Source organism: Neltuma alba, unplaced genomic scaffold (genome assembly GCF_004799145.2).
Source record: "Neltuma alba isolate B1F8T4 unplaced genomic scaffold, ASM479914v2 tig00001215_pilon, whole genome shotgun sequence".
Taxonomy (NCBI): Eukaryota; Viridiplantae; Streptophyta; class Magnoliopsida; order Fabales; family Fabaceae; genus Neltuma; species Neltuma alba.
In genome coordinates this window covers 32,375-58,565 of record NW_021632380.1, presented here as the reverse complement: position 1 = coordinate 58,565, position 26,191 = coordinate 32,375, and the positions used below count along the sequence as shown (strand labels likewise).

The 26,191-nt window shown below is 34.8% G+C and overlaps 1 protein-coding gene across 1 annotated transcript; it reads right to left on the bottom strand.

The window, feature by feature from the left end:
• Positions 1 to 515: 515 nt before the first annotated feature.
• LOC114754042 (proteasome adapter and scaffold protein ECM29) lies at positions 516 to 24,346 on the bottom strand. Its single transcript, XM_028942780.1, has 35 exons — positions 24,097 to 24,346; positions 23,452 to 23,619; positions 23,047 to 23,136; positions 21,595 to 21,731; positions 21,430 to 21,520; positions 20,391 to 20,473; positions 20,160 to 20,266; positions 19,238 to 19,390; positions 17,955 to 18,019; positions 16,218 to 16,305; positions 16,055 to 16,133; positions 15,472 to 15,580; positions 15,026 to 15,085; positions 14,389 to 14,507; positions 13,891 to 14,254; positions 13,639 to 13,823; positions 13,485 to 13,557; positions 12,378 to 12,528; positions 12,097 to 12,266; positions 10,371 to 10,721; positions 9,448 to 9,615; positions 9,066 to 9,359; positions 8,669 to 8,845; positions 7,560 to 7,823; positions 6,777 to 6,875; positions 6,500 to 6,684; positions 5,841 to 6,176; positions 4,152 to 4,305; positions 3,933 to 4,043; positions 3,619 to 3,786; positions 2,495 to 2,618; positions 2,019 to 2,177; positions 1,839 to 1,945; positions 1,697 to 1,756; positions 516 to 1,048 (listed from the first exon to the last, which is right to left on the bottom strand). Exons 1-35 carry the CDS (start codon positions 24,289 to 24,291, stop codon positions 863 to 865), a joined length of 5,430 nt encoding a protein of 1,809 aa, XP_028798613.1. The 5' UTR covers positions 24,292 to 24,346; the 3' UTR covers positions 516 to 862.
• Positions 24,347 to 26,191: the final 1,845 nt, after the last annotated feature.

The following is a 26,191-nucleotide window of genomic DNA, read 5'->3' as shown; positions in this document are numbered from 1 at the left end:
ATTGCAGTTTTTTAGAGAAGACGGGGACCTAGTCCCATCTTATGTACACCCCTAGAATTCACTAACATTCTTGAAATATTTTGTCAATACTTCAAATCAACATTTTGGTACATTCATTGCTTTCAAGCAAGTAATCTTATCAGCACTTGCAAGTATTTTTCCAATGACATTAATATTCCAAGTTTAGGCGAGTTAGATACTAGCTAGGGCCAAAACATGCGTCCAAATTCAGAAAGTCCTTATATAAGTACTAACAGATTGTATACCAACAAAACCCTCACATCAGTAGCAAAATTCAAACAACCTTATTAATTATGAACCAACTTCTTATTAACTAAACCAACTCTTATTAGCTCTTCCTTGTCATAAACCATTAGTACCTGCCAGTAACTTCCAGCCTAGTAACATGAGTGGCCTCTAGTACCCGCCTCTCCTTTGTTTTTGGAAAAAAACATTCCTCCGTGTCGGTCCATGGCAAGCACCCTGATCAAGCATTGAACAAAAATGAACTTCACTTTTCAAAATAATTTTGCAGCTCATTTTTCATAAAATTTCTTTAAAAATCAAAGGAAAATCAATGACATCTTTTTTCTCATAAAATTGTTTACTGGTACAAAATAGGATGATTTCCCCCCTATTTTTAACTTCGAATGAAATCATAATATTCATGACTAGGTTACAAATTTCCCAACTTTTAGCCAACAACGTAAAAAAATTTTTGTACAAATAAATCTACTGATGATACATGCAGCTGGGAAAGAAAATAAACATTTCCTACTCTATTTTATCTACCTCCAAACGACATCAGTTAAATATTTCATCCTCTCAGAACTTCACGAACGTCAAGAGTTTTTCTGTGACATTAATGTTTCCTGGCTTCAACAATGTCGACACACTTTTTTAATAGTGACTTTGCCTCCCCATTCTTCTCAGTCTCATGGAGATGACGAAGTTCACCCTCAAATCCTTCATTGATGGCACTAAGCTGTGGCTGGTCCATGAAAAGTTTGAGCATGTCCAAGAGACATTCTGAGGCAGAAATATGAACCTAGTTGAATGAAAAGAGAGAGAAATGAAATGTCAAATGGATGATGAATAAGAGCATTGGAAAAATTACCAAGGGTTAAGCCTGGGCATAAACATGTTACCACTATAACGGTATAACAATATGGATCTTCTGATATTCTAAGGTTATTCTAAGGTTATAACTGTATAACAATATGGATCGTCAAATATTTTAAAGTTAACAATAAGGAACCCATTGCTTGTCCTTCAAACAGCTCTTTCTTTTGAATCTTATTTTAAAAGCATTTTAGAAACTTCTAACTTTGGAGGATCCGAATCTTAAAAATAAAATGAATCTAGTCTTTATATTTTAGTTCTGTTAAATTTGTCTTAAACATTATTTTCCTAAAAGTAAATCCAAAAGACTTTTCTTCACCTGCCAATATTCTTTCCCATTTAATACATAATTATTTGATCAACATGAAAGGACCTTTTTTGTTCTACACTCTGCACTCAAGAAGAAAAAAGACTTCTACTTGAGCACAACCTAGAAGATGCTGACCATTCCTAAGGCTTGGTCCACTTAAAATTCCGCAATTAATTATCAGAAACACGTTTTTTCCTCTTGGTTGCGGAATGAGATGATAATGTGTTGATGAATACTATTCAAGCGAACAAGATCGTGGCATACCTGTGCGATCTTTATTGTGTTTATGCACTCAAGTATTTTTGGAGATATAGTATCGAACATCTGAAAAGTAGAGTTGATTTCAAATCATTATTCAATATAAGTCCCCAGAATCTAATCTAAATCATAAATAAACCCAAATTACCCCCTGAACGAAGGCAGTTACACGGGCAAGCTCGGGAGTGTCATCCTTCATGGCATTTTGGAGTCTTGAGCATAGTTCTTTGATAGATAAAAAGGCTGCAGTTTTGACTGCACAACATAGACTTATTTAATAAAGATAGTAAACACATGGCAATGAAATACAAAATGAAAAAAAGAATACCGTTCCATTGATGCCCTGGTGAGAGGAATGCGGAGAACATGTGTATTAAGCGCTTTTGTTGTTCAAGAATATCATTTACATTTGCCACATGGATGCAGGACGTCAAACAGTCTACAACTTTGTTGTGTGGAACAAAAGTACTTTCAGCAACGTCCCGATCTGCCAAAAAAGCAAATCACTCAAAATACTTGTGGATATGTGAGCATGTGGAAATGTGCACATCCACGTCTTAGCCAGTAGAAGCTGGTAATGAATATTAAATAAATGTCTATTTATAGTGGTTCGTGCTATATTAAACAGAAAGACTTGGTTTATTAAGATCAAGTTTCAAAAATACTGATTTCATAAATTCCGCTGCCACGTTATAAAATTTCCAGTTGCATTAAAAGTTTAATTTATGGCTTTACATGATATTCAATTATATAAGACAAGCACAATTTGCAATACATAAACAAGGATCTAGAACTGGTTATGACCCGCTTCAGGAGCATCGCTGGTCACAGGTGTTGGCGCGGACTTGTTGAGGTCTGGATTGCATAAATCAAATAACAAAGGAAGAACCATATTAAAAAATTCTGAATTGCCAAAGGCCTTTATGACCTGAAAAACAAACAAGGAAAATAGTTCAGGATTCCAGTTATCATGAATTAAACAGACAGTAGGCGAATTATCAGTCAAGATTTGGCCCCAAAAAAATCAGTCAAGGGAGACCAAAATTATCTGTCTTATTGACCTAATTTTCAAGATCAAGAAACTTGTGCAGGATGGAGCCATTGACTTTCATAAACTTTCGCCTCTCCAGTAATCCAGTTCTTTTCATTACTCTCACTGATGCTCATCTCTCTTCAACTAGATTCTCAGAATATTGATAAGATATTATCAGGAAAGGATTTGCTGTCGTATCATACTTTGGAATTTGGATATGTCCATATTAAAAAAAAGGTTAAAATACTGTGGCCCTGTTGATATTGAGTTCAGAAATGGAGTTTTGTTTTCCTTTTCATCTTTTAACATGTGGTTTTTAAGTTGAAATATTATTGCCTATTGTTTGACAATTGCGAGTTTTATTCCGTTAATTGTCACTTCATTCTGGCATTTGTATGGATGTAGATATCACACAAAAATTCCCAAATTACTGACTACAAATGAAAAAATAGGGCTACTATCTGTGCATTCCAAAATTGACAAACTTTTGACAATTATTATGAAGATATTGCACAAACGCACATAATTGGTATGTTCTGCAACAGACAGAAATGGGAATGTTAAACTGCTATTCATTAAGGACTGAGGGTGGCGATAGATCTGCTACACAATGTCATCCTAAATCCTCATTAGCACATAGAATTAAATAGAATGAACAAAGGAATAAAATGAAAACAGTGTGCGTACTAAGAAAATCTTTTATAACTCTGAATAATAAAAAATGAAATAAAAATCAAAGAGACAGTCGAAGTTGAGTAATAATAGCAAGAGTGTAATGGATATTATGTACTTCAATTTTTGAGCGATGGAAAGGAAATCATTGACTAAACCAAATAGGCCCTAAAGAAGACAGCTTTTATACGAATATTCTTAGCAAGCATTATGTATTGCTAACCTGTTCAAGAGCGGAGAAAGCTGCTTCACGGTATTTCTTTCCCTTTCTACTGCATGCAGATGAAACTACATTCAGAATGGCAGCAGAAGAGGAGGGACCTGCTGCAGAAATCGCTTTATGGCAGGATGCAGACAGAGCACCCAATGCCAGCAACAAGACATCCTTTCCCTGCCATGTTTATGTTGTAGTCAGAGAACTAGAACATCAAACTCAAGCTATTTTGCCAACATTCTAACATCTTTCCAGCTGTCATACTAGAACAAACAAACAAAGTGGCATTATTTTTACTTGATGGCACTTATTCATCTTCTTACCTCCCATAAGCGACCAGGAATTTCCTTCATGAGAGAGTTAAGCAGAACTTCATGGTGAGAAGAAAGTGATTCACCCAAAACTTCACTAAGCCTACAAATAGCCTGTGCAGACTGCACGTATGGCAATAGAAAATCAGCAAACATCCACACAAAAATGCTAAATACAATGAGATGAAATCAATTATAAAGACATTAGTAGAAGAGAAAGGAAAGACTAACCTTTCTTTTACTTGCCCATGATGATGATGAAATACATTCACAAATAAGCGAGACAATTTCTCCCAAGTATAATTGGAGGGTGACTCGCTCTCCACTGGTATATTCTTCCCATATTTCTTCAAAAAGGTTTGAAACATGTTTGTCATCTTCAAACCTGCATGAAGTTAAACATTTCCATTTACCAGTGATATAAGTTAAGATTCACACCATCATCGTCGTCGTCGTCGTCATAATAATAATAAGAGTGAAATACTCTAACCACTTTTTAGTTTTGCCTTAATTACATGGAACTTCCCTCTATTTTGATAATATACATTTTAGTCCAAACCATTAACAGCGTTAAGGAATATTCTGAAAAGATTCTTTACATATATTTTTAATTAAAAAATATTAGAATAAACCTTGTTTCCTACATTACCCCTCATTATATTAAATACGTAGTTTATCTTTTAATATTAATATTTATTAATAATCTATTTAATATTTTACTAAATTTAATAAATTAAGATATAACTTTATAATTGTATTGAACATACATATATACAGTTCCAAAATATTTTTTACTAATATATACTACCTCCCGTCCTAATTATAAGAGTTAGTTGACTAATTTGAGAACATTAAGGAAAGAAGTTAAATTAGTTATTTGTAATAAATAGGTGTTATCTTTTCTAAAATATCCTTGCTAATCAAGTGTATTAGTTAGAACTATCATTGTTAAAAGGACTACATTGAGAAAAAATGCATAAATATAAAAGACAAAGTGGATTGGGGTTTCATATTTAAGACCAAAATAAAAGTCAAACAAGGTTTTATATTAAGGACTGGAAGTAGTATTTAAAAAATTACATCACAAGTATTTTATTGTAAAATAAAAATTTGTATTTATAAAATTTATAACATGGTAAACAATTCAATAGTATAACAAAAAATATTAAAATATTTATTAAAATTAATTTTTAATTTTAAATAAGGATGTATGATATGTCATTAAATGATAATTATTAAGCAATATTTGTATCAAGAAGGGGCAATTTGGTCAAAATAATAGGTCAATCCTATGATTTAATGGTCAACTAACAAATGGGTGAATAGGAGTTGAATCTTAAAACTAGAAAGGAGGTTTGTGCAATATATATTTTGATTTTAAGAGAAGTCCATATAAATTTCCAAAAAAAAAAAAAAATCTTTGTAATTTAGGTTAAAAAGAGGGGAGGTTGATATATTTTACTCTAATAATAATAATCTGTTTTTGTATTGTGAAGTGGCTAGGCATATTTCCTATAGGTTGTTTGACATTTTTCAAGAGGTTGAGTGTCCGCCTAATCTACAAGCTTTTTAACCATTAAGTACACTGGTTTCGACTACAGAATGAAGCACAAAATTCTTCCGCATTTGCTTCCTTGGCTCGTTTGTGTCTTTAACTAGAATGAAACATTTGTGTTTTGAGGAAATTTTCTTCCCACCCGTTTTCTGGCCCCTTTGCAACGTGTTGTTTTCAAGCAGGTTTTTCTTGCGGACTCATGAGGTTGCAAAATTATTTTGAGCTAATGAGTCCCTAATTTTTTAATTATTTTGGGAAAACCTTTTGTCCTTAACTTTGAATTTCTCTTCTTCGCTCTTCAATAAATTCCGTTTTACGTTTCTATCAGAAGATAAGGAAGAAAAATATAGATTAGCAATTCAAACCTTGAAACAAAAACAACTGGAATAATGACTGCAAGGTATCCACGAACAACATCTAATGCATTGGATGAGTAGCTCTTCAAGAGAAACGCACATGCAATTTGAGAATTTTTGTCATCAGCATGCAGAGCTGCAGTGTCTTCAATTAGCTTTTGCGCTTGAGAGGTTGCTATGTAGTTTAACACTTTTGCACAGGCACTAGCGAAGGCACGTTTTCCAGCAGTACTTTTTTCCTCCTTAACAACAGGAAACAACAATCTTACAAGCATGTTAGCATATGGCTTGATGTCAGCACCGATCCTTTCAAGCAATAGTGTGATAAAGTTGGCCACACCAACCCTGCATTGGTATAGAAAGCATCACAAATTATTAGAAAAATTTTATACTTGCACACATGGACATACAAGTTAAAGCAGCAAGTTATTAAAACAGGAGGAAAACAAATCCTGGAGGGAAGATCTAAAGACAGAAAATTCTAGCCAGAAATTCTGGAGAAAACAGGTGATCCCAAAATACTGAAAGCTCTATAGCACATCAGATAGCTCCACCAGCTTGCGTGAAAATTATGAGATGAGATGAAGATCATTGATATCAAAATTCTCAAGTGGATTCTTTTCAGCAAGAAAGAAAGGGGTAAATGAGTAGTTGCTGTAGAAACAAACCTAGTATTAAGGCCAACTCCAGATCTCACTAAATGAGAAAGTGCTGGAATCAAAGCACCCAGAGATTCTGCATCAGCAACTTTTATACATGAATCTAAAGTCTCCCACATAGGAGAGCCTTTGGCGGCGGAAATTCTCAAAGTTTCAAGCTTCTCTGTCTCTATTCCCACATTTTCCGCATGACGCTGGAAAAGTGAAGATACATAATCATATGATTAAAAAAGAAGGTAGCAAGTGAGCTTCAAATATAAGATGTGGACATATTATTCCACCATACCTCGAAATAATTGAGTCTTTGGTCTTCTAGGCTCGATAAACTTTCAAGCATGCAGCACACTAATGCAGACAAATGTGGACGAATTGCAGTTCCAGCATGCTGAAGAGAGACAATAACAAAAAATGATAAAACAAATGGGTTCATTCCAACAACAGAAGAACATATTAGCAAAGGTGCCAATACACTGGCAAGATCCACAGTAAGTTCATTAATCCAACACAATCACCTTGAGGAAAAAAGTCAAGAGGAAGCTAACAAATTTCATGATGTGGTCATGTAGAAAAGAAAAGACACACCCAAGAGGATACTAAAATACAGTTATACACATTTAAGACAACTGGAAATTATGATAGAGCAATATTGATGACCAGATGAGAAAGACTGCGGACACTGGACAACCACAACCAATCTTGTGAATTGAGGATCAGACAGAGAATATCCAGAAGACCACACTCTCATGCATATTGCCAGTCAGGTTTAAGAGCTTTCAGGACTCTAAAACCCTGCAGGCTATCATTTTTATTCTTTTCCCTCTACTTAACAAAATCAAATTCATTTTTTTTAATACCATTAATTGATCTGAATTACTAGGAAGCGCAAGGCTGAAGATATTAATAAATAAGATGCAAAGAGTCAGAGACAAACAATCAGAAGAGCTTTTCTATTCAACAAAGAATAAAAAATAAAATAAAATAAAAACAAGCTGACATGTATAATCCCCTTATGCGTGCATAAAAAATATGCAAACATGTTCAAAAAGTGATGCAGCTGAGAATTCCACACCTTTGTGAGCTTCATTACAAGTGCAATTGATGCCTTCCGAACACTATCAACTTTACTTAATATGCCTTCTGCAAGAAGAAAAGGTAAAACAATATCCATGGCTTGGCGAGCATCTGACATATCAGTTAGAGAAACATCACAAAGCCTTGTTGTTAATGTAGTTACAGCACGGCATAATTTTTCACCAGAAATTCTAACAGTCTCCTTTATGTCATCCATGGCACGAAATGCTGCAGACCATAATCTTTTTAGATATATTCCAACCTGCAGAAAAAGATGAAAGATATGCCCCTCTCAGGTTTACTATAGTCAAACTGGTTTTCTTCCTTTTATCTCTCCATTGTTCCAGCATTATATTTTCTTCTGACTGTAAGCATGCAAGTGTGTGCATTTAGGAAGTTATCTAATAAAAATGTAGTAATAGGATATTACTCGCAAATAGTTCCTATAAAGCTTAAACTTCTGAACCACTCAAAAGATGCACATCTCAGATTACACCAACTAAATAATAATTAAAAGCAGAAATAGTTTCTACCGTAGCATATTAGAAATTATAACGAGTCAATTCTTGTGTTCCATCATTCCGTTATGATTTAGAACATAAAATTCCCTTGATCAAGTATATTTCAGATCAAATCTCATAATATTACCCGAACAGTATGATGCTAATTACTCATATCCAATATCTGCGCACACAATTTTTCTATTGGCCTGACAAGGTAGGCTTCCACACGAGAGGACATGCAAAGAATTTCCCCCTTTTCCTAATTAAATTTCCCTTGTTCTTTCTGCTTAAACATTTTCCTGCTGCTCTCCAACCATATATTCAACATGACACAGCAGGTAAATATCCTCTAAATCTGATGTCTAATGTTCAAAAACATATCAACAATAGCGCTCGCAAGTCATCCCACCTAGCTGACTGAAGTTTAGATAGTTCGTTCATTTGCATGTTATACTGAATACAACCCCTTTCCATTTGAAGATGCTTCAAAGTGATTTGCATGCAACTGTTTTACTTAAGGGCTTTAAAACTAATAAAAGAATTAACACATAAATTTCAAGTTTCTTATACTAGATAAAAAAAATTTGGAAATAATCTCAATGACCTCATGAAATTTTCGTCCTTGGATGATATCTGCAAGGGCAAGGCATGATGCCTCACGTGAGCGCCAAAGCCTAGATCCACATTGATTGAGTAAATCATCCATGATGAGATTCAAGTTTTCATCAATGGTTTTCTTTGAGTCTGCCACAAGTGATTTCCATATATGTGCCATAGCATCCTAAACAGAAAGATAACAAATGTCATGAATTCCAAAGTTAATAATAACCATGGGAAGAATGGATAAACATATTTCCGTTGTTTCATTTGGTGCCCTTCTAGGGAAAGTGAAGGTGTGTTAACTGTAGAAAAGGAAAAGAGAAGGACAAAAGGCCTGTAACAGCAGTAATTTTATTTTTTTTTTTGGGGGGGGGGGGGGACAATCATTTGCGTGAGGATACCTGCACATTTTTTTCAGGATCATATTGGTAGCGTATGAGCCTTGGAATCAATAAACGTAAATGTGGCTTCAGGGCATCCCCTGCTTGTTTTGCTATCTTAGAGAAGCCGAAAGCAGCACCTCTCTTAGAATTTAGGGAAGATTGATAATTAGCTAAATCCATGAACTTATAAATTAAGTCTGGTTGACCCATTTCATTTGCTAAGCCACACAATTCTTTGTAGGTGTTCAGTTTCCCTCCACCAATGCTTTCACCAAGAGCTCCCTCTTGAAATACTTCTGTGTCTTCTACAAGCTGCAAATAAAACTCCAAGGATCCAAGTATAAATACAAACATAAATGAAAGAAAGAGGAAAGAAATCTGAAAGGAATTAACAACTCACCTTGATGGCTCTCTTCCGCCTCCCTGAGCCAGTCAAAGTATTCACAAGGGCATTCACTAAATTTTTTTTCATAGACGCATCACCAAGCTCATACACAATACTCATGCCTTGAGAGGCCAGTTCTTGGGTGAGTTCATTTTGCTCACCAAGTAGGTGAGAGAAAGCCTCCTGCATTCACATGATAATAGCTAAATTGACATTCCAGGTTGCTCTATGCAGCTACAGCAAGGATATGGTACAAGAAAATTCCTGATTTCACGGGGAGGAATGGCCCATCACATTAATCATGAAAAGTATCACATCACAATTCACAATAACAACATGCAAAATAGGACATCTACTCCTATGTATATCAGTCAACAATTGTTCCCTTGGAGAAACCATGAACAAAGCTCCAAAAGATTCCACTAACAAAGCATCTGTAAAGGATTGTTCAGTTGAAGAAAACTAGAAAATATGACCATTCAGTTCCAACCATATATACCAAATAACATCTTTAACTGTACATCTTCCTAAACCCCCCCCCCCAAAAAAAAAAAAAAGCTCCTGCCCAATCTTCTAAATCTCATGAATAAAAAATGTTCCAAACTCAATAATAAAGACACCCCCAAGTAGATAGACATTTGTTGGAATAAAAAATCTATACATTAGCGATTTTAGTTTTCAAAAGAATGAATTCTAATTATTTTATTAATAATTGAAGAAAGTTGAGAATGATTGCTCTCATTTTATATAATTGATCCAGAATAGCCAATAGGTACACACACATACACACGTTCTAATGTTAAAAGTTAACGTCCTAGAAGGAAAAGGATAGCACCTAAAATATTTAAAAACACTCTAGTTGACACAAACATACGATCCCCAAATAAAAAAGCATACAAAAACAATGAAGCCTGAATTTTCAGTTCTTAATGCAAAACCTGAATTTCTGGAAGCTTCTGCTGAATAGTAGAATGATGCCCACAATACATCGTAAGTGATAAAAGCCACACAGTTCCAGCACATCGCTCTTCTTTCCTGCTACTGTATAAAAGATCATCAAAGAGCTTCTTGGTAATTGCATCTCTTGTGGCAGCATGAAAACCTTCAACACCTTCACTTTGTTCAGAAGGAAACTGCTTTAACTTGGAAGAATCCAAATCTCTCATGAGAAAGTTTGAAGCCATAGATAGTGAAGAATAGTTAGTTTTTAGAATTATATCAGCATTGACAGGAACACTGCCCCACAAAAATGATAGAGCCTCCCCAGCAGCAAAAAGTATGTCCTCAACCTGAAAGTTTAGTTACAAAAATGTGACACTTTTGATGCTGCAATTTGATTGAAATACAAAAGCACATGTGAGAAATATTAAATTAGATACTTTGGAAAGGCTTAACAAATGAGCTAGAAGACCTACTGTCAGCAATAAAGGCTATGGTTAAATTGCCTCGGGAAGAGCAATGACTAATAGTAAGAGTAAGAGCCTCATAATGGAGTTGCAGATAAAGGCAGAGCAGTTAGATTAGAGACGTTGCTATGATGGCATATTTAATTGAGCCTTTTTTTTTTTTTTTTATAGATCTTTTGTCAGAACATAGAAGAGCTAAAGGGAAAGACAGAGAAATTGTTTAGGGGGTTGCATGTCTTCTGTTTCTTTCTTTGTAGTTATTATAGTGAACCTTAGTTACGGACAAAAACTTAGGCAAGGAGATGTTATTCCTCTATTCCTGTTTGCCTTTATTGATACGTTGACTTGAAGATATTTAAAATACACTACACACCATAGTTCAACCATTGCACCTTCCGTCATCATAATATCTGAAGAAGAGCTTAACATCAAGATCTAACACAAATTTCAAAGCTATTGACGATAAGTAACTTTCCAAAGGGATAAGTCCGGGAAACCAAAAAGCTTCTCTTCATTAAAGGAAAACAGAGAAAGACTCCTAGTTCCTTAACAATCCCTCTTGCTTTTCAAGGAGGTTTCACAACCACTGTGTCCACTAGGGGGTTTAAAGAGAGGAATAGTGCAAGATTTGTTGGCTGGGATGGATAGTTTAGAGGTTTATCATTAGGTGTTTGCTGATGATAATTCTATTTTCCTTCCTAAGGAGAAGGAAAATTTTAAGAATTCGCTACGTTACAAGTCTGAGGCTGCACTATACTCTCCATTACCCTTCTTAAGTCAGGGCTGGCTGGAGTTAAACATTGTGGAGAGAAATGTGGAAGAATCAGATGAGATGGTTGAAGGAATTTACAATTTCCTTCATTAATTTAGGCATTCCTTTAAGGGCTGCCTGATCAGTTTTGTCTTCCCAGAACGTCGTTTTGCAAAATGCTTGAAAATTAGAAAGGGATTTATTCTTTTCCTGGTGGGCAAATAACTTTATTTCAACTATCCCGGTCAACTATCCCCCTTTACTATCTCTCATTGTACAATTCCTACTAGGTTATACAATTGGATGAAGAAGACTGCAAGATTTCTTATGGTAGGTGATGAAAGTAGAAAAAGATATCAATCTTTCTGGAAAGGAAGTGTGCTGTAATTCTAAGAACAGCTTCTAGTGCCAAAGTGCCTTTAGACACCACAAAAGTAGCAAAGCCGCTTTGGCAGTTTCCTAGGAAGAAAAAGATCATTTGTTTAGTCAGGAACTCTGATGAAATACCTTGGATCGACAGACACTGAAAATCAGATTGAGTGCCACATCAAGTTGATTAGATGATGTTTCTTTCACACACATATGTCCGATAGATATAAGAATCTTCTGAATTGCTTTAATGTCATCTCCCGCAAGAAGCTTGCTCAATTTATCACGCACAATTGTCAGAATGTTATCTGCAGATTAATCATACATTCCCATAATAGATCAACGGTTAACAGATAGAACAAAGTAGTCATCACATAAAATCTATACCTGAACAAGAATCCATCATATGAAAACTATACCTGAACTAGAATCATTAACAAGTGGAGGCAATGAAACACGCAGTCCAATATGACCCAGTGCTTGCATTGCAACGGCAGCCAGTGTAGAAGTTTCAGAATTAACCACATCAACAAGACATCTAAGCGTGTTCTGGAACGAAATTTCAGAAATCTGCCAAAATATATGTGTGTATGATTGTTAGATACGAGGAAATATGAACAGAAATTTATGTTTCAACCAAACAAGTAAATTGAAGAATAGGCAATTACTCAAGAACGCAGAATAGATGCATTTGATATTATTTGGACTAGCTAACATACCAAGAAGATAGTCCTTTCATATCTAGGTTGGGGAAAAGGGGAAAAAGAGTCAAGAAACAGAAGACAAGTAACTCAGAAAAGAAAAATGCAACGGGTATGAAATCAGAAAAAGAAAACACAAACTCAGAAAAATTCTCCAGTCTGATTAACTTCCACAGAAAAGAAAAATGCAATGGATATGAAACCAGAAAAAGAAAACATAAGCTCAGAAAAATTCTCCAGTCTGACTTAATCTAACATACTTTGCAATATTTACTGATATCTGATAAATCATTTGCTGTTTAAAGATTTAGTGTTCTTATCAAGATTCAGTTCAGCTAAAATATTTACTCTCTTAAGTGAGCAGCTATGGATAATTTTACAATTTTTATTACGTCCCTTCGATAGCCGTTCGGGCTTGAAGTGCAGACAAAATACAGGCCCACCATATCTTCTGCTGAAACATAAATTTTTAATGCAGGACAATATGGCAACAAGGACCAACACTACTACCAATTTGGACAGAATACTTTTATAATAATCTCAAACAGCCATATCACAGCATGCTTGCATGCCACATTTGTGTTTAACTTCTCACATTTTCTGGAAGAGTGAAAGTGCTTTTGAAGTGTAGTCCAAACATGCTCTAGATCAGATGACAGTGTAAGGCAAATTAATCAAAGCTTTAATGCTTATCACTGGATTAAAAACCCCCCATTCTATCAATGATGTCAATATTTGTATGCGCATCAACTGATCCCGCCCTCAAGTTGTGATGTGTTCTCTGTACATTTATATGCTACAAGACATTAAGTTGAAGAAGCTTACTGATGGTGTTCTAGACAAACAATCTGCAGTTACATATCCTATTGCACATAATGCGCCATGCTGAGTCTCGAACCTGACCATAGAACAAAATAATATTATCATACAGGATAGCTTCAGAAAAGAAACAAAAAATTTGAAGATTTGATATTCAAACCTTGACTTATGTGTACTACCGATTGCGGAAGTCAATTCAGAAATAACATCAGATGATGCAGGCAAAGGAAGGGCAGAAGACACAATTCCAAGTAAACGAGCAATGGCTTCACGAGTGTCTGAATCCACGTGACTCAGTAGTTGCTTAATCCACGAAACTTTTTGTGCATAATGTGATGCTACCATCTATAAACAACAAATGTGAGAGCAGGAAAACAAGCAATAAAACAATCAAGAAACTCAAACAACGGACCTCTGGCATATGTGATCCAATAATAAGCAACGCCTTGGAAGCATTGACATGCAACTCAACAGACCCTTCATTTGCCATAGAATGTTCCAGCAGTAAACAGAATTTCTCTACTGAGGACAGAAACTCGGATGATAAAGTATTATTTTGATCCAACTCCAACTCAAAGCACTTCAACAAAAATTTAATCATGGCCACATATGAACTTGAAGGAAAAAGAAGACTCTGTTCTCTCATTTGGCCAGACCCTAGCAACTTTGGCTGTTGTTTAATAATATAATCGAGCATAGATCCAAGTTTTGGGTGCTGAATGCCAGAAATTTGACCGTCATCTTTAAGAAGACGAAGACCTTCAAGGGCAATTTCTCTGTAATAAACCAGAAAAGAAAATCAATTCAAGTGCAATGGAGCTACAAGTGATTGATTACATGAACCTGACCTAGACAAAATAGGAAAGATCTTTTGAAAAAAAAAAAGAAGAAGCAAATTCAGGTGCAAAACCTAATATCCAGTTTCGCATCTGCCACTGCAAGTATGCATATAAAACGACTTGGACAATGCTGAAAGTCAAACAATGATGTGGCCCATCTAATAGAGCAATATCGCACTTCACTTTCCTCCTGTCATTACCAGCAACAAAGTAAGACGGACACAAGAAACAAGGAAAGCTTCTTTCCAAAATAAAATAGAGCATTTGATTCCAAGTCCCAGACAAAGACACCAAAGAACATGCAAAGCATAGTGCCATAGCATTTTCCCCTCATTACTGCCAAAGCCTCAAAATTTAAACAAGAAGAAGTTCCCGAGCCTCTGCAGGCATATTGATGTATAGAAAAGATAGGAAAGAGAGGAAAGAGCGGGTGAGAGATAGAGAGAGAGAGAGAGAGAGAGGAAGACAGAAACAAAGAGAGACTCAAGTCTATTATTCCAAAAGCTGATTACAAGAACCCCTTTGCGCCCTTTTATACACCATAATCCCTAATACACATTTACTAACCTAACTAACTACCGATTCACTGCTTAACTAAATTCCCTTTCATCTATTTCTGATCTAAAAGATAAGAAATACAACTAGCCCATAAACTAATATGGACAGAGCCCATAGGAAGGAACACAGCCAGCAAGTTGAAAGGCATACCACTTGAGAATTTTTCAGCAGAAGTGCCTCCAAATCTTGTAACACCGTTAATGGGGCCCCCTGACACAAAAGACAAAAACATTCAAGCAGAATGAACATGAGGGAAGCGAACTGGGCAAACTCTCAAAGTGAAGAATAAGTACCTATGCTAAGTATGAAACGGAAATACTGAAAACATTAAATATTGTACAAGATCCACCAAGGCAATCCTATATACTCTTAAGGAATAGTTTAGTTGAGGTAACTTGCAAGGTAAACAGTCTTAAATTTTATTAGAAATATGTTGGGCCAGCATCAAACTATTTAGACTTTCAGATGGATAAAAAAAAAAAAAATAGGATTACTGAAGATGCAGGAAGCATTAAAGTTTCAAAAGGATATTTCCCTTTGGGAAAAAGGCATAAATTAACAACATATTCACACAGATTTAAGAGAAAAGTACATACTTTGTAAGCTGCAGCAAGAGAAACTGTTGCTTCTTGAATAACAAATCGAAGGGATTGAGATTCCACTTTCAATGCATGGAAAAGACGAACAGCCATGTCAATCTTTTCCCTATAAGGATGCGAAATAGCTCAATTAGTAATAATTTAACACACAGGACTTAGTTTATAGTTAAGAGAACTCTAAAATAATCAAAGGATGCATTTTAACTTCTGAAGAGACTAATTTAGAGGGAAAAAACGAGGGGTATACACCAGAAAGATGGTAGATTCTCTCAGAGCAACAAATACCAAAAGGAAACAATAGAAGAAAATATTAGCACATGAGACCTCTCAAGTCTCTGTGCAAGTCTGATTTCATTTGTCTCAGAATCTCTAAACAAATAAAGTAAACGTCAATAAAAGGAATCTTACGAGACATACATATCTATCACATATTCTTGCATCAATTCCAACTCAGAACCACGAAAGTCTTCAGGTTGGAGAGAATATTAAATTTTAAGAACTATTTAGGAATGATCTAAATCTACAAGGAGAAAGAATTGTGATAAGCAGGCAAAATTACAACCACGTAAAATTTATAGACCTGAAAAGATGAGGCAAGCGCCGTGCAAGCAACCCTATTGCCTGGAATGCATACGTTTTGACGTCCCGAGCAATAGCATCTGAGTTTACATATAAAATTAAATATGAAATAAGGTGATCCTATTCAAATAATACAGGAAACAATATCATTGTCTAAAATAGACCTGCATCTAAACTTGAATAGCTGTCAAGAGACTTCAAAATTCCATTGAGAATAACAGGACCGATTAACCTAAGCTGATCAATTTTTGCCTGCACTTCCAGAAATTAGAATTGATCAAGAACTAGACCCAGAAAATTTTAGTTTAGAACAGTAAATTATCAGAATGTACCTTCCAAAGTATGAACCCTAAAAACAATTAAAACCAGTAAATATGATTATTCCTTTCTCACAGTTTGCATAAACACGTGATCACTAAATAGCAATTTGAAAATAAACAAATATCATGAGTCTATTTGAAACGACTAGGAGCTTTAAAGCCCATTTTGGTGCATTGGATATGGCAAGACATGATAATATAAGTAGCATTTTATAAGCCATCATTTGCATAAGCCTTTTACAATACAACTTGCCTGCATCTGTTAGAATAAGTGCTACATAATAATTTAGTTATTAAAATTTTTTTTTTAATCAAAACTTTATTATATGTGCATGAATACAATTTCTTTTTTTACCCCAATCAACACTTCTCGCTTCTTAATTTGAATGTAAGAAACTGTCACCACCTATATGTACATGAATACAATATATACTTCCTATTTTTTCTTTCCGTCTGCCCTCTCTAAAATTTTGCATGATCTCAAAGACTCTGTGAATCCTTCCAATCGCACTTTCTCCAGCTATAATTCCTCCCAATAATGTCTCATTAGGATTGCAACCCACTCCAACCCTCAACTGACTAGACATATACTTAAACCTAACTAGGTGATCGGTTATAGTGATATATACTATGCAGGTTCTCTTGTTTATAGACAGTCCCCTTCAGGGTATTGTGTCTTTGTTGGTCGTAAAGTAGACTCTTGAAACAAGTAGTTGTGAGGTTTAGTACAGAAGCTGAACTATGGCTTTAGCAACATGTGAGCTTTATGTGGCTAAAGCATCAATCGTACACAATTGGTTTCCGAGGACCATGTAGTAATGTGTATCATTTCCAATCTAGTCCGTAATGAGAGAACCATACATGACAAAGTCAAATGTCAATTTATAAGGGAGAAAATTCAACGTGTGAATGGCTACCAAATTCATCGCCTTAACAAACTTCGCACATGTGATTTATGCGCTCCAGCTTGAGGGGGAGTGATAGAATATTTGATAAATACTTAGTTATTCAAATTAGAAATTTGATGAGAATAGGGTAAATATCAGTCTACTCGAATTTAAATATTGTACATGTATCCACCTAGATGAATAAAAAATATACATCTTTTTTTCCGCTTCCCTATCCAATTTTCCAGTTTCATCAAAATAAAACATATGGGATGTAAATTGTACAGTTTCTATCTGCCCCCTGCATGAATTTTGGCTCATGGGGATTTCATTTGCTGCGATCCAAAGAATTTGGTTTACTCTTGGGTCACTAATTTATTTGTTTTACTTTTGGATACGTCATAATCCACATTTGTACTTTTTTTGGTTACATAAAACCAGTTTATCCTCTCTTTGTTCAATTTGTACTTTCTAATCTCTCAACTATTTTATCAGCGTGAAAAATAGTAAATACCTCAAAAGCTAGAGTAAATATATAGAACCAGAATACAAATATACAAAACCAGTCTTCACTTTGTAAACATCGAGTAGCATCTTCAACTGGAACAGATCCAGATTTTAGCCTAAGGAAAATACTTTGTTCAAAAAGGTAAATCTTAGACAACAGATGAAAGCCAAATAATAATTCACTCACATGCTTGAATACCCATACAGTAAATTCCATCCCAAGCTGCTTCAACCTTGATGTGGTTCCACTGCCTATTACATTCAAGAGTGTGGTTGTGTTAGAGATTATTGAACAATTAATGGGCTTTCATTTAACAACTTATGCTATGGAACAAAAATAATCCTTGACATAAAGCCTCAATGATCAAGTGGTCGGGAATTATTTTTACCATTCACACCATATTTCATAATCAAAATGAAACCAGATAGGATCATGACAATGACATTACAAAATGAGGGGCAAAACGGAAAATCAATAGTAGGAGGTAAAAGTGAAGAAATCGGCATATATCCCACAAAGATTGAGTGTAGCCAGTGCATATGTATTTGTGTGTCTATTTTGAAATCAAAATTTATGTGAACAAAGATAATAAATTTCTTCGGAATGAGGCAGTTTCTTTTTGTCAGATATTAAAGATTATGAAGAATTCCAAGGAAGCCAAAAGCCCCCTATAGCAACCTGCATTTTTCATAGGTTGTGAAGACCGTGTCTTTCTATAAAGAATTCCAAGAAGGCTAAAAGCCCCATATGGCATGTCATTTGTCATGTGAGTGTTACGCTCCTTTGCCCATTTAAAACCTCTGTACCAAAAAAGGAGAAACTATTCTAAATCCCAAACACACCCAACTCTTACCAAATACACCAAACATTTCACAAAGAAGCCACCAGTATCCAACGTAAGTATAAATAGTGTCCAGTTTGAAGTACCATTTATATACACACAATACAGAAATTAGAAGATAAAGCTATGTTTGGTCCCCAACACTGCGAAATGTCATTTGTGTTAGTTCTCATGATTATCACTTCCCAAAATTTCCAAAGAGTCGTTTTAAATTTTTAAGGAGTTTGAGAATTCCAAATGGGCGATTCAAGACAGAATACTCAGAGGAGAGGAAATAAGGAAATGAAAACAGGACTGCTCACCAACATTTCCTATCCATATTCTTCTTTTTCCTAATACTTTCTTCTTCTATCGGAACAAAGGAAAAAAAAGGTATCTTCATGTGCAAGCACCCAGACTATGAATTCCATCTATCCCTATATACAATATCTGAAAACATTTTGGATGAAGAGATGTAACCATGAGTTTCAATGTTACGTTGCTAGAGTGAGATCGAGATAGATATATAAATTCAGCCACATTGTTTTTCCTTTTAATCCTAGTAAAAGAATGGTCCTTAGTATCATAGGTACACAAGAATATCATAATATAAGGACAGCATTTCCAAATAATAGGGACATTCTGGTACCATAAATGCCGCCAAAAATGCATTGCAAGGTGGATGGAAAACTGTTAGCTGCTGTAATAGACCGACAGAAGATGGACATTAATTTTGCTCTAAGTACGGGGCTCCCAGGATTGACTCTTGATTCTGGATCAACATTTTCTACTGCAACCGTACCTACATTCAAGTCAAATATATACTGATGCTCAATTGTGAAAAGAAAAGAGAATAAAGAAAAAACATATATGCACAGAATTTGCTCTCTGATATAGAAGAGCAAAAACCAAAGGAGCAAGAACAAGTCATATTAATTTAAGTGATCTGTCAACTAACAATATAAATGATGTGGCATGAAATGAAGTGTTAAAGGAGTTGCTGGGTTATCGTTTAGGGTAATTATATGAACATCAAAATGAAATTTAGATCAACGCTTAGCAACTTAGTAAATATACCTTTTAGTGGCATAATCCAAAATATATAACATATTTAATACTTAAAATCTCCAAGGTCCAGCACACTGATGTCCTTATTTAAGTACATCCAAGGTACTAAAGAATGTTCATGTTTAAACATTGGTTTTAGATTTAAAAAAAAAAAAATATCTTGAATTGATCGTATGCCAGAATAGAAGACAGAGAACATTATCGTTTTAAAATAGCAACAGATGAAAAAGTGCCAATTGGGCACAACTCAAATATACAAAATGCATACAAAAAGTCACAATTGAGCAATAGTTACATTGAAGAAATAAAGTAATATTTAAGATATAAAATAAACAATAGGAATAACCTCCCTAAATTCAAGGAGAATCTCAAGCAGAGTGCTTTCGCAAGTCAATTTAATCTTTAAGAGCCATGCGGATTCAAATAGATTAATAAAACCCTTACACATTTTTTATGGCAAAATGTGCCTATATGCCTACATTACCAAAAGTTTGCAAGCATACCATTAAATAGTAAAAACAGCCTGTTGATCAGATTTTGATCGTCTAAATTAACACCACTGGCCTTCTTCTTCAAAAGCTCCTCGCCTCTCTTAATAACAGACTCTTCACTTGAGTTAATCAATCAAACAACGCATGATAGTCCACAAACAAATCACCCAAAAGATATAAATCAGTAAGAAAAGTCAGGTAAAGCAAAAATGCGATTCACATAACACAAGAACAACAAGATACCAATCAACAGAGGCAGCAATATATAAGGGGTAAACAAGCTCAGAGGCCAGCTCCATAGCTTGGATGACATTCAAAATACCCAACTGCACAAAGAGAAAGCAACAAAAAATATTACCACTCGCAGTATCTCTGTTTTTCTTTCACAAAGAAAAAAATTAAGGAAGAAAGGAGTCAGAAAAAGCAAGAACAAACTGTTATCCAAAAGGACCCTAAGAAAAGCACAAAACGCTATTTAAATTAAAAATACAACAAAGCAGGTTGAGGTCATTGCAAATCTGAGATCGCAATCCGCAAAAAAAAAAAAAAAAAAAGGAAGAAGACAAAACAAAACAAAACAAAACCATCAGCAGAACACCAAACTTCAAACATGAATACTATGCTTTCCTGCAACAAAGCCAAAGGTTATCTTGCAAAAGCAGCAAACTGACAATGATAAGGCATGCACCTTTCCTGAAACCCTATAACAGCTAATGAGCTAGAAAAGCCTGTATGTCAGATGGTTGAACATCAATCTGGATAAAAATACTATAAGTCTTTTCAAATCTGCCAAACCACGTCATGATGTAGAAGAAAATGGTTATTTGTCTCCAGAACTTATAAAACACATCACACAAATATCTATTGATATTGAGCCTTCAAGTCTGTAGCAGATCACTTGAATTAAATATTGGTTCTATCAAGAACTATAGTCCAAACAAACTTTATCTCAGAAGGAGCCTTTTTTTAAGAAAAATTTTGACGGCAGGAACACGATAGGCATTTGAATTTCAAATCAAAAAATCAAAATGATACAATTCTATATAAATATCTGTTAAGCTCAATTACTTGGCTGATTATAACTATCAGTTTGGTGCACATATTAAGACCAGCTAAGTGAAATTCATCTTATGATTTCTCACAGTAGTAAATATCAAGCATAAGAAGCCTATGACTTCGTTTATGCACTTACCAAACATAATATGAGAATAATAATAACACCAACAGCAAAATGTTTCTGATATTATCATGCAAAATATTATTTAACCAGTTACATAATTACCTTTCCAAGCATAAGTTTATCACTTGGCAACTGTTGTTTCCCTGTAACACGATTGGCTTGAGCAACTGAAAGTCCAGGAGGGAATCCACCACTGCAAAGAATCATAAACTACCATTTAATTTACATAAGATTGCAACAGTTTCAGCAATCCGTGTAGCTCCAAACCTTTGAGAAACCCGCTGGTACAACATTGTATGAGTACAAAACTCAATAAACAGCTCCCTGTCATGTGGATCAGTCACTAATCTATACTTTGCAGCAACTTCATCGCTAATTTGACTTGAGTGGCATTCACCAACTACCTAAAGGAAAGAAGAAATCCATTAGAATGAATAGCGAGAGCCCACTAACATATAACTGTGGGCAGCTACTCATAGCACATGACAAGCACACAACAGGGCAGTTAAGGCTCTTGGCTAGGACAACTCGATAAGGCACTTCATGCATGGACTTTTTTATTTAATTTGTAATAGAAAAAGAAGTTTTATTGAAAAGAAAAGGGAGGAGTTGAAAGCGCAGTTGCTTTGAGGGAAGAAGTAAGGTCATGCAGCTAGCATCCTACTAATCATTTTATTTCTTTTGATAAACTGTCACCACGTTGTCAAGCATTTGTCAATAATGCCTCCATAGAAAATTTGCCAAGGAATTTCTTTGAAGCTGCAGAGAAAAAGGAATAGAAATCTGCCGCGGTTTGTGAATCCAGATTCCAGAAGGGATAGCCCCTAGAAAGACCATACAAAAACCACAAAGAGGCCACGCAAAGTAATTCTCTCTCAATTAAGATGTGACAAAAAAAAATTCTCATTAAACAATCTCACATTCCTTCCTAATGCAAGACGCCACACACTAGCCCATACAGCTTACTGCCAGAGAACTTTATGCTCCTTTCCCTGGCCACAACCAGTAAACTTAATGGCTACAGTGGCTACAGGATCTGCAGATTAGCTGGATATACCAACTGAGCGCTGGAAAATACCAAACAACCTACTGCAAAACAGTTATGCTACTACACAATGCAAAAACAGGTGCTTATGGGTTTCAGAGCAACGAAATCACATACAAATATCAGGAGAAAAGCCATTTTGGCCTTTCAATCTGAAGTAAATCATTCGCATTAATTCTGTTCAGTGCAGGTATCCAAACCAAAAACCATTGGTTTGAATAAGCAACAGAAGTGGAGTCGCTATGTGAGGTACAATGCTCCAAACCCTTACACACCTGCCCACCGCCCGGGGGGGGGGGGGGGACCATGATCCTGGAATTAAGGCATCATGATTTAATCCAAGGGAAGAAAGAATGGTAAGGGAGGGACATGATAAGTTATGGTTTCATTGTTTGAAGAAATCCAGAATAAAAGGAACAACAAGGACATGCAGTGGCAAGTGCATTTAAATTAAAAAATCATATGGGAATTCGTAGTCATAAGCATTATCTAATGTACCATGACATCATTTTTTGTACACTGTGAAGTTAGAAAATAAAAAATGACATCTCTAAGCAAGGAGAAATAGAATGGTCAAAGTCATTAGCTGGCTTGCAAACTCTAAATAAGCATCAATACAAGAACTTCATGAAAACTAATTATAGAATAGTCAAGGAGATATGAAAGGTCAATACCTTAACAACGATTCTTAGTATGATTTCCTGGTGTTGAAGAGGAAGTTTTGAGATGTTCACTAAGAGAACAGGTGCCAAATTCTCTTTTTCCTGATTTAGATGCAACAAGTATTAGATTATTTTCAGAAGGCTCCACAGTAAGAATTCATTAATGTGGAGAAAAAGTGATCTGCTAAACTTTGAGCCAGTGATTATAGCCAAGGAAAAACATATCTATAAAAGGATTTCAAATAAAGCTTAGAACAATCAATTTGCCTATCCACTATAAAATTATATATTTCCCGTGGAAAACTAGAAGATTCAGTCAAATGATAAAACAGGCATTAATAGTATCAAAAGTCACAGTGTGGCATAAAAAAATTAGAACAAAATAGTCTCCAGATTTAAAAATTCAAATATACAGACCTTTGCATTTACACGTTGAAATGCCATCTCTATATACACAATGCAAAAATTCCTTATCATTGGAGTACCACTAGATTCCGAATAAAGTTTCCATAACTCCATCAAAGGCAAACCAATATCGGACTGAAGTTTCACTCTTTTGTTCACATGACTCAAAATCTCAAGAACCTGTTGAAAAGATAACAAATTGACAACTACAGGACGTTAGTTTTTAAGCCAATCTATTTCATTACCTCAACAAGTCAAGAAAGCAAAAGACTAAAACACAGCTAACATGGTAATTAAGCTTGAGAAATTACTGTCATTGAAGCAAATTCATATACATTTTACATATGCATTAACAAATTCTAAGCAATTTTAAAATGTTCCTGAAAAAATTTGAGATAACGATAACCGTTAACCAAGATGAAAAATCTACAAATCCCCAAATTATCAATATTCCAATTAATACACAAGATTGAATTCAACTCTAACCATTCGCTTGTATGTTCCCAAAACTAAAAAGAGAAGATTGAAACATATCGCAAACTGCCAAGAGCAGCGATGCAAACTGCCAAGAGCAGCGATCATTCTCAACCAAAAAATGCAATTTCGAAGTTCCACTGAGGCCTACAACCAAATGTCACAAACATATTCAGAAGGTACCTTGTTCCGAACGGCTTGTGATTGAGACGATAGCGAGGAGATGCAGAGGGGAAGGAGCTTGGAAAGCAAAGGTTCGAGTTTGGCATCATCACAGAGAGCCAAACGAGTTAGCATTCGATCAAGCAGCTCTTCAATCTCAGCATCCGACTTCGCTGCCAGGGGGGACGATGACGTTGACGATGATGATTCCGCCATGTCTTCTCTCGCTCTCGTTCCTCTTTCTCTATAGGCTCTATACCCTTCTTCGTGCTCAAGTTAGGAGGAGCATGTTCTTGGCTTCTGTAATTTATAGTAGTTAACACCAGCTAGCTACCATTTTCCGCCAAACAGTTCCTCATTTTTCCAGAAAAATATATTCGATTTATTTCTTAAATTTCTCAGGAAAAATGACTGAAAAATAGCTTCTGAAATTTAAAAAGACAGATAGGTCAAGTAAACAAGTAAAAAGACGAAATGGATATGAGGTAGAAATCTAAAATTTGCAAAGCTCCGTGAAAAGACTAAACTGTCACTAAAGTAAAATGAAAAGTATCAACGGGTTTTGCAGAATAATTGACAACTTTCAAATTGAATTTGACTATTTTCATAATGTGTTTTGCAATTTGTTATTAACCTTTTACAAATTAAGTGAAACTTAGAAAATTGAGTTGAACAAAATTTCTAAACATATAACGTGACTAATCCCTTGTGAAATGAAAGCAACCATTTCCATAATATATTTTGTAACTTGTTATTAATCATTTTCAAACAATTTTACTAAATATGTAGTGTGATTAACAACTTGTAAATGAATTTGCCTATTTTCATGACGCATTTTGCAATTTGTTATTAGCCATTTTCAGATAATTTTACTAAACATGTAATATGATTGACAACTTACAAAATGAATGTGACTATTCCATAATGCGCTTTGTGACTTGTTATTAGCAATTTCTAAACGATTTTACTAAACTTGTAATGTGATTGACAACATGTAAAATGAAATTAACTATCTCCATAATGCATCTTGCAACTTACTAGCCATTTTCAAACAATTTTACTAAATGTGTAATGTGATTAACAACTAACGAAATGTATATGACTATTTTCATAATGCGTTATCAGTCATTTTCAGATTTGGTGTAATTTTTTTGGGAAGCTGAGTTAGACAAATTGACTAGACATGTAATGTAATTGATAATCTGAAAAATGCATTTGACCATTTTCATACTCTTAACTTGGTCAATTTTCACCAAATATAGCCTCTTGGGAGAATTAAACAATGGGTAAATGTTTTGAGAAATCAGTGGATAGGAGACAAATAGATCAAAAATACATCATAATAAACATGTTAACAATAACTTTTATGATTTACTACACTTGTAATGAAATTCATCACTAAAATAATGGTATTTACCAAAAAGCAACAGTCTTATGGCAACAATTGTATTACATATATTCAAATAACAAGTTCACAATACGATTAAACCAACATTTAATATTTTTTTGTCATTAAAGTCACAAAACATATCCCGTTCACTATACATCAATTACAAAAAAAAAAAAAGCTCATTTACCAACAAACCCATCATCACCTAATGACTTTGGATGATACGAATAGTCAAAAGGAGCAAGAAAACAATAAAAATCACTTCCTTCAATATACGTGCAACTGAAAATAGGAGACTTTGATATGAAAAAATAGAAGACTTTGATTAGAAAGATACGCTTGTCTATGCGATATTGATGAAAAAATCATTTCATTTGCAAGTAGTAAGTCTGGAAAATAGAATGCCCATAACACAGCTACTTTGCTGCTATCATGGTTGAGGAAGAAGATTTAGTCATGTCTTCCCTTCCTTTCTCTCTATGAAGAAGATGACCCACAGTTACTGGTTTAGTTCCCATGGCTTCCTTCAAGTAAATTAGAAATAGAAGCAACAAAGCTGAGCTCTCTCTAATTTAGCTCAAGAAAAAAAAATCTATAATGGCTTTGAAGGGAGAGAGAAGAGCTCTCTCTCTTTGTTTCTACAACACCAAGAGAGAAAGAAGACAAAAAAGGAATGAGAGAAAGGGTATAAAAGTAATTTGTCAAAATTTATAAATTCTAATTTAA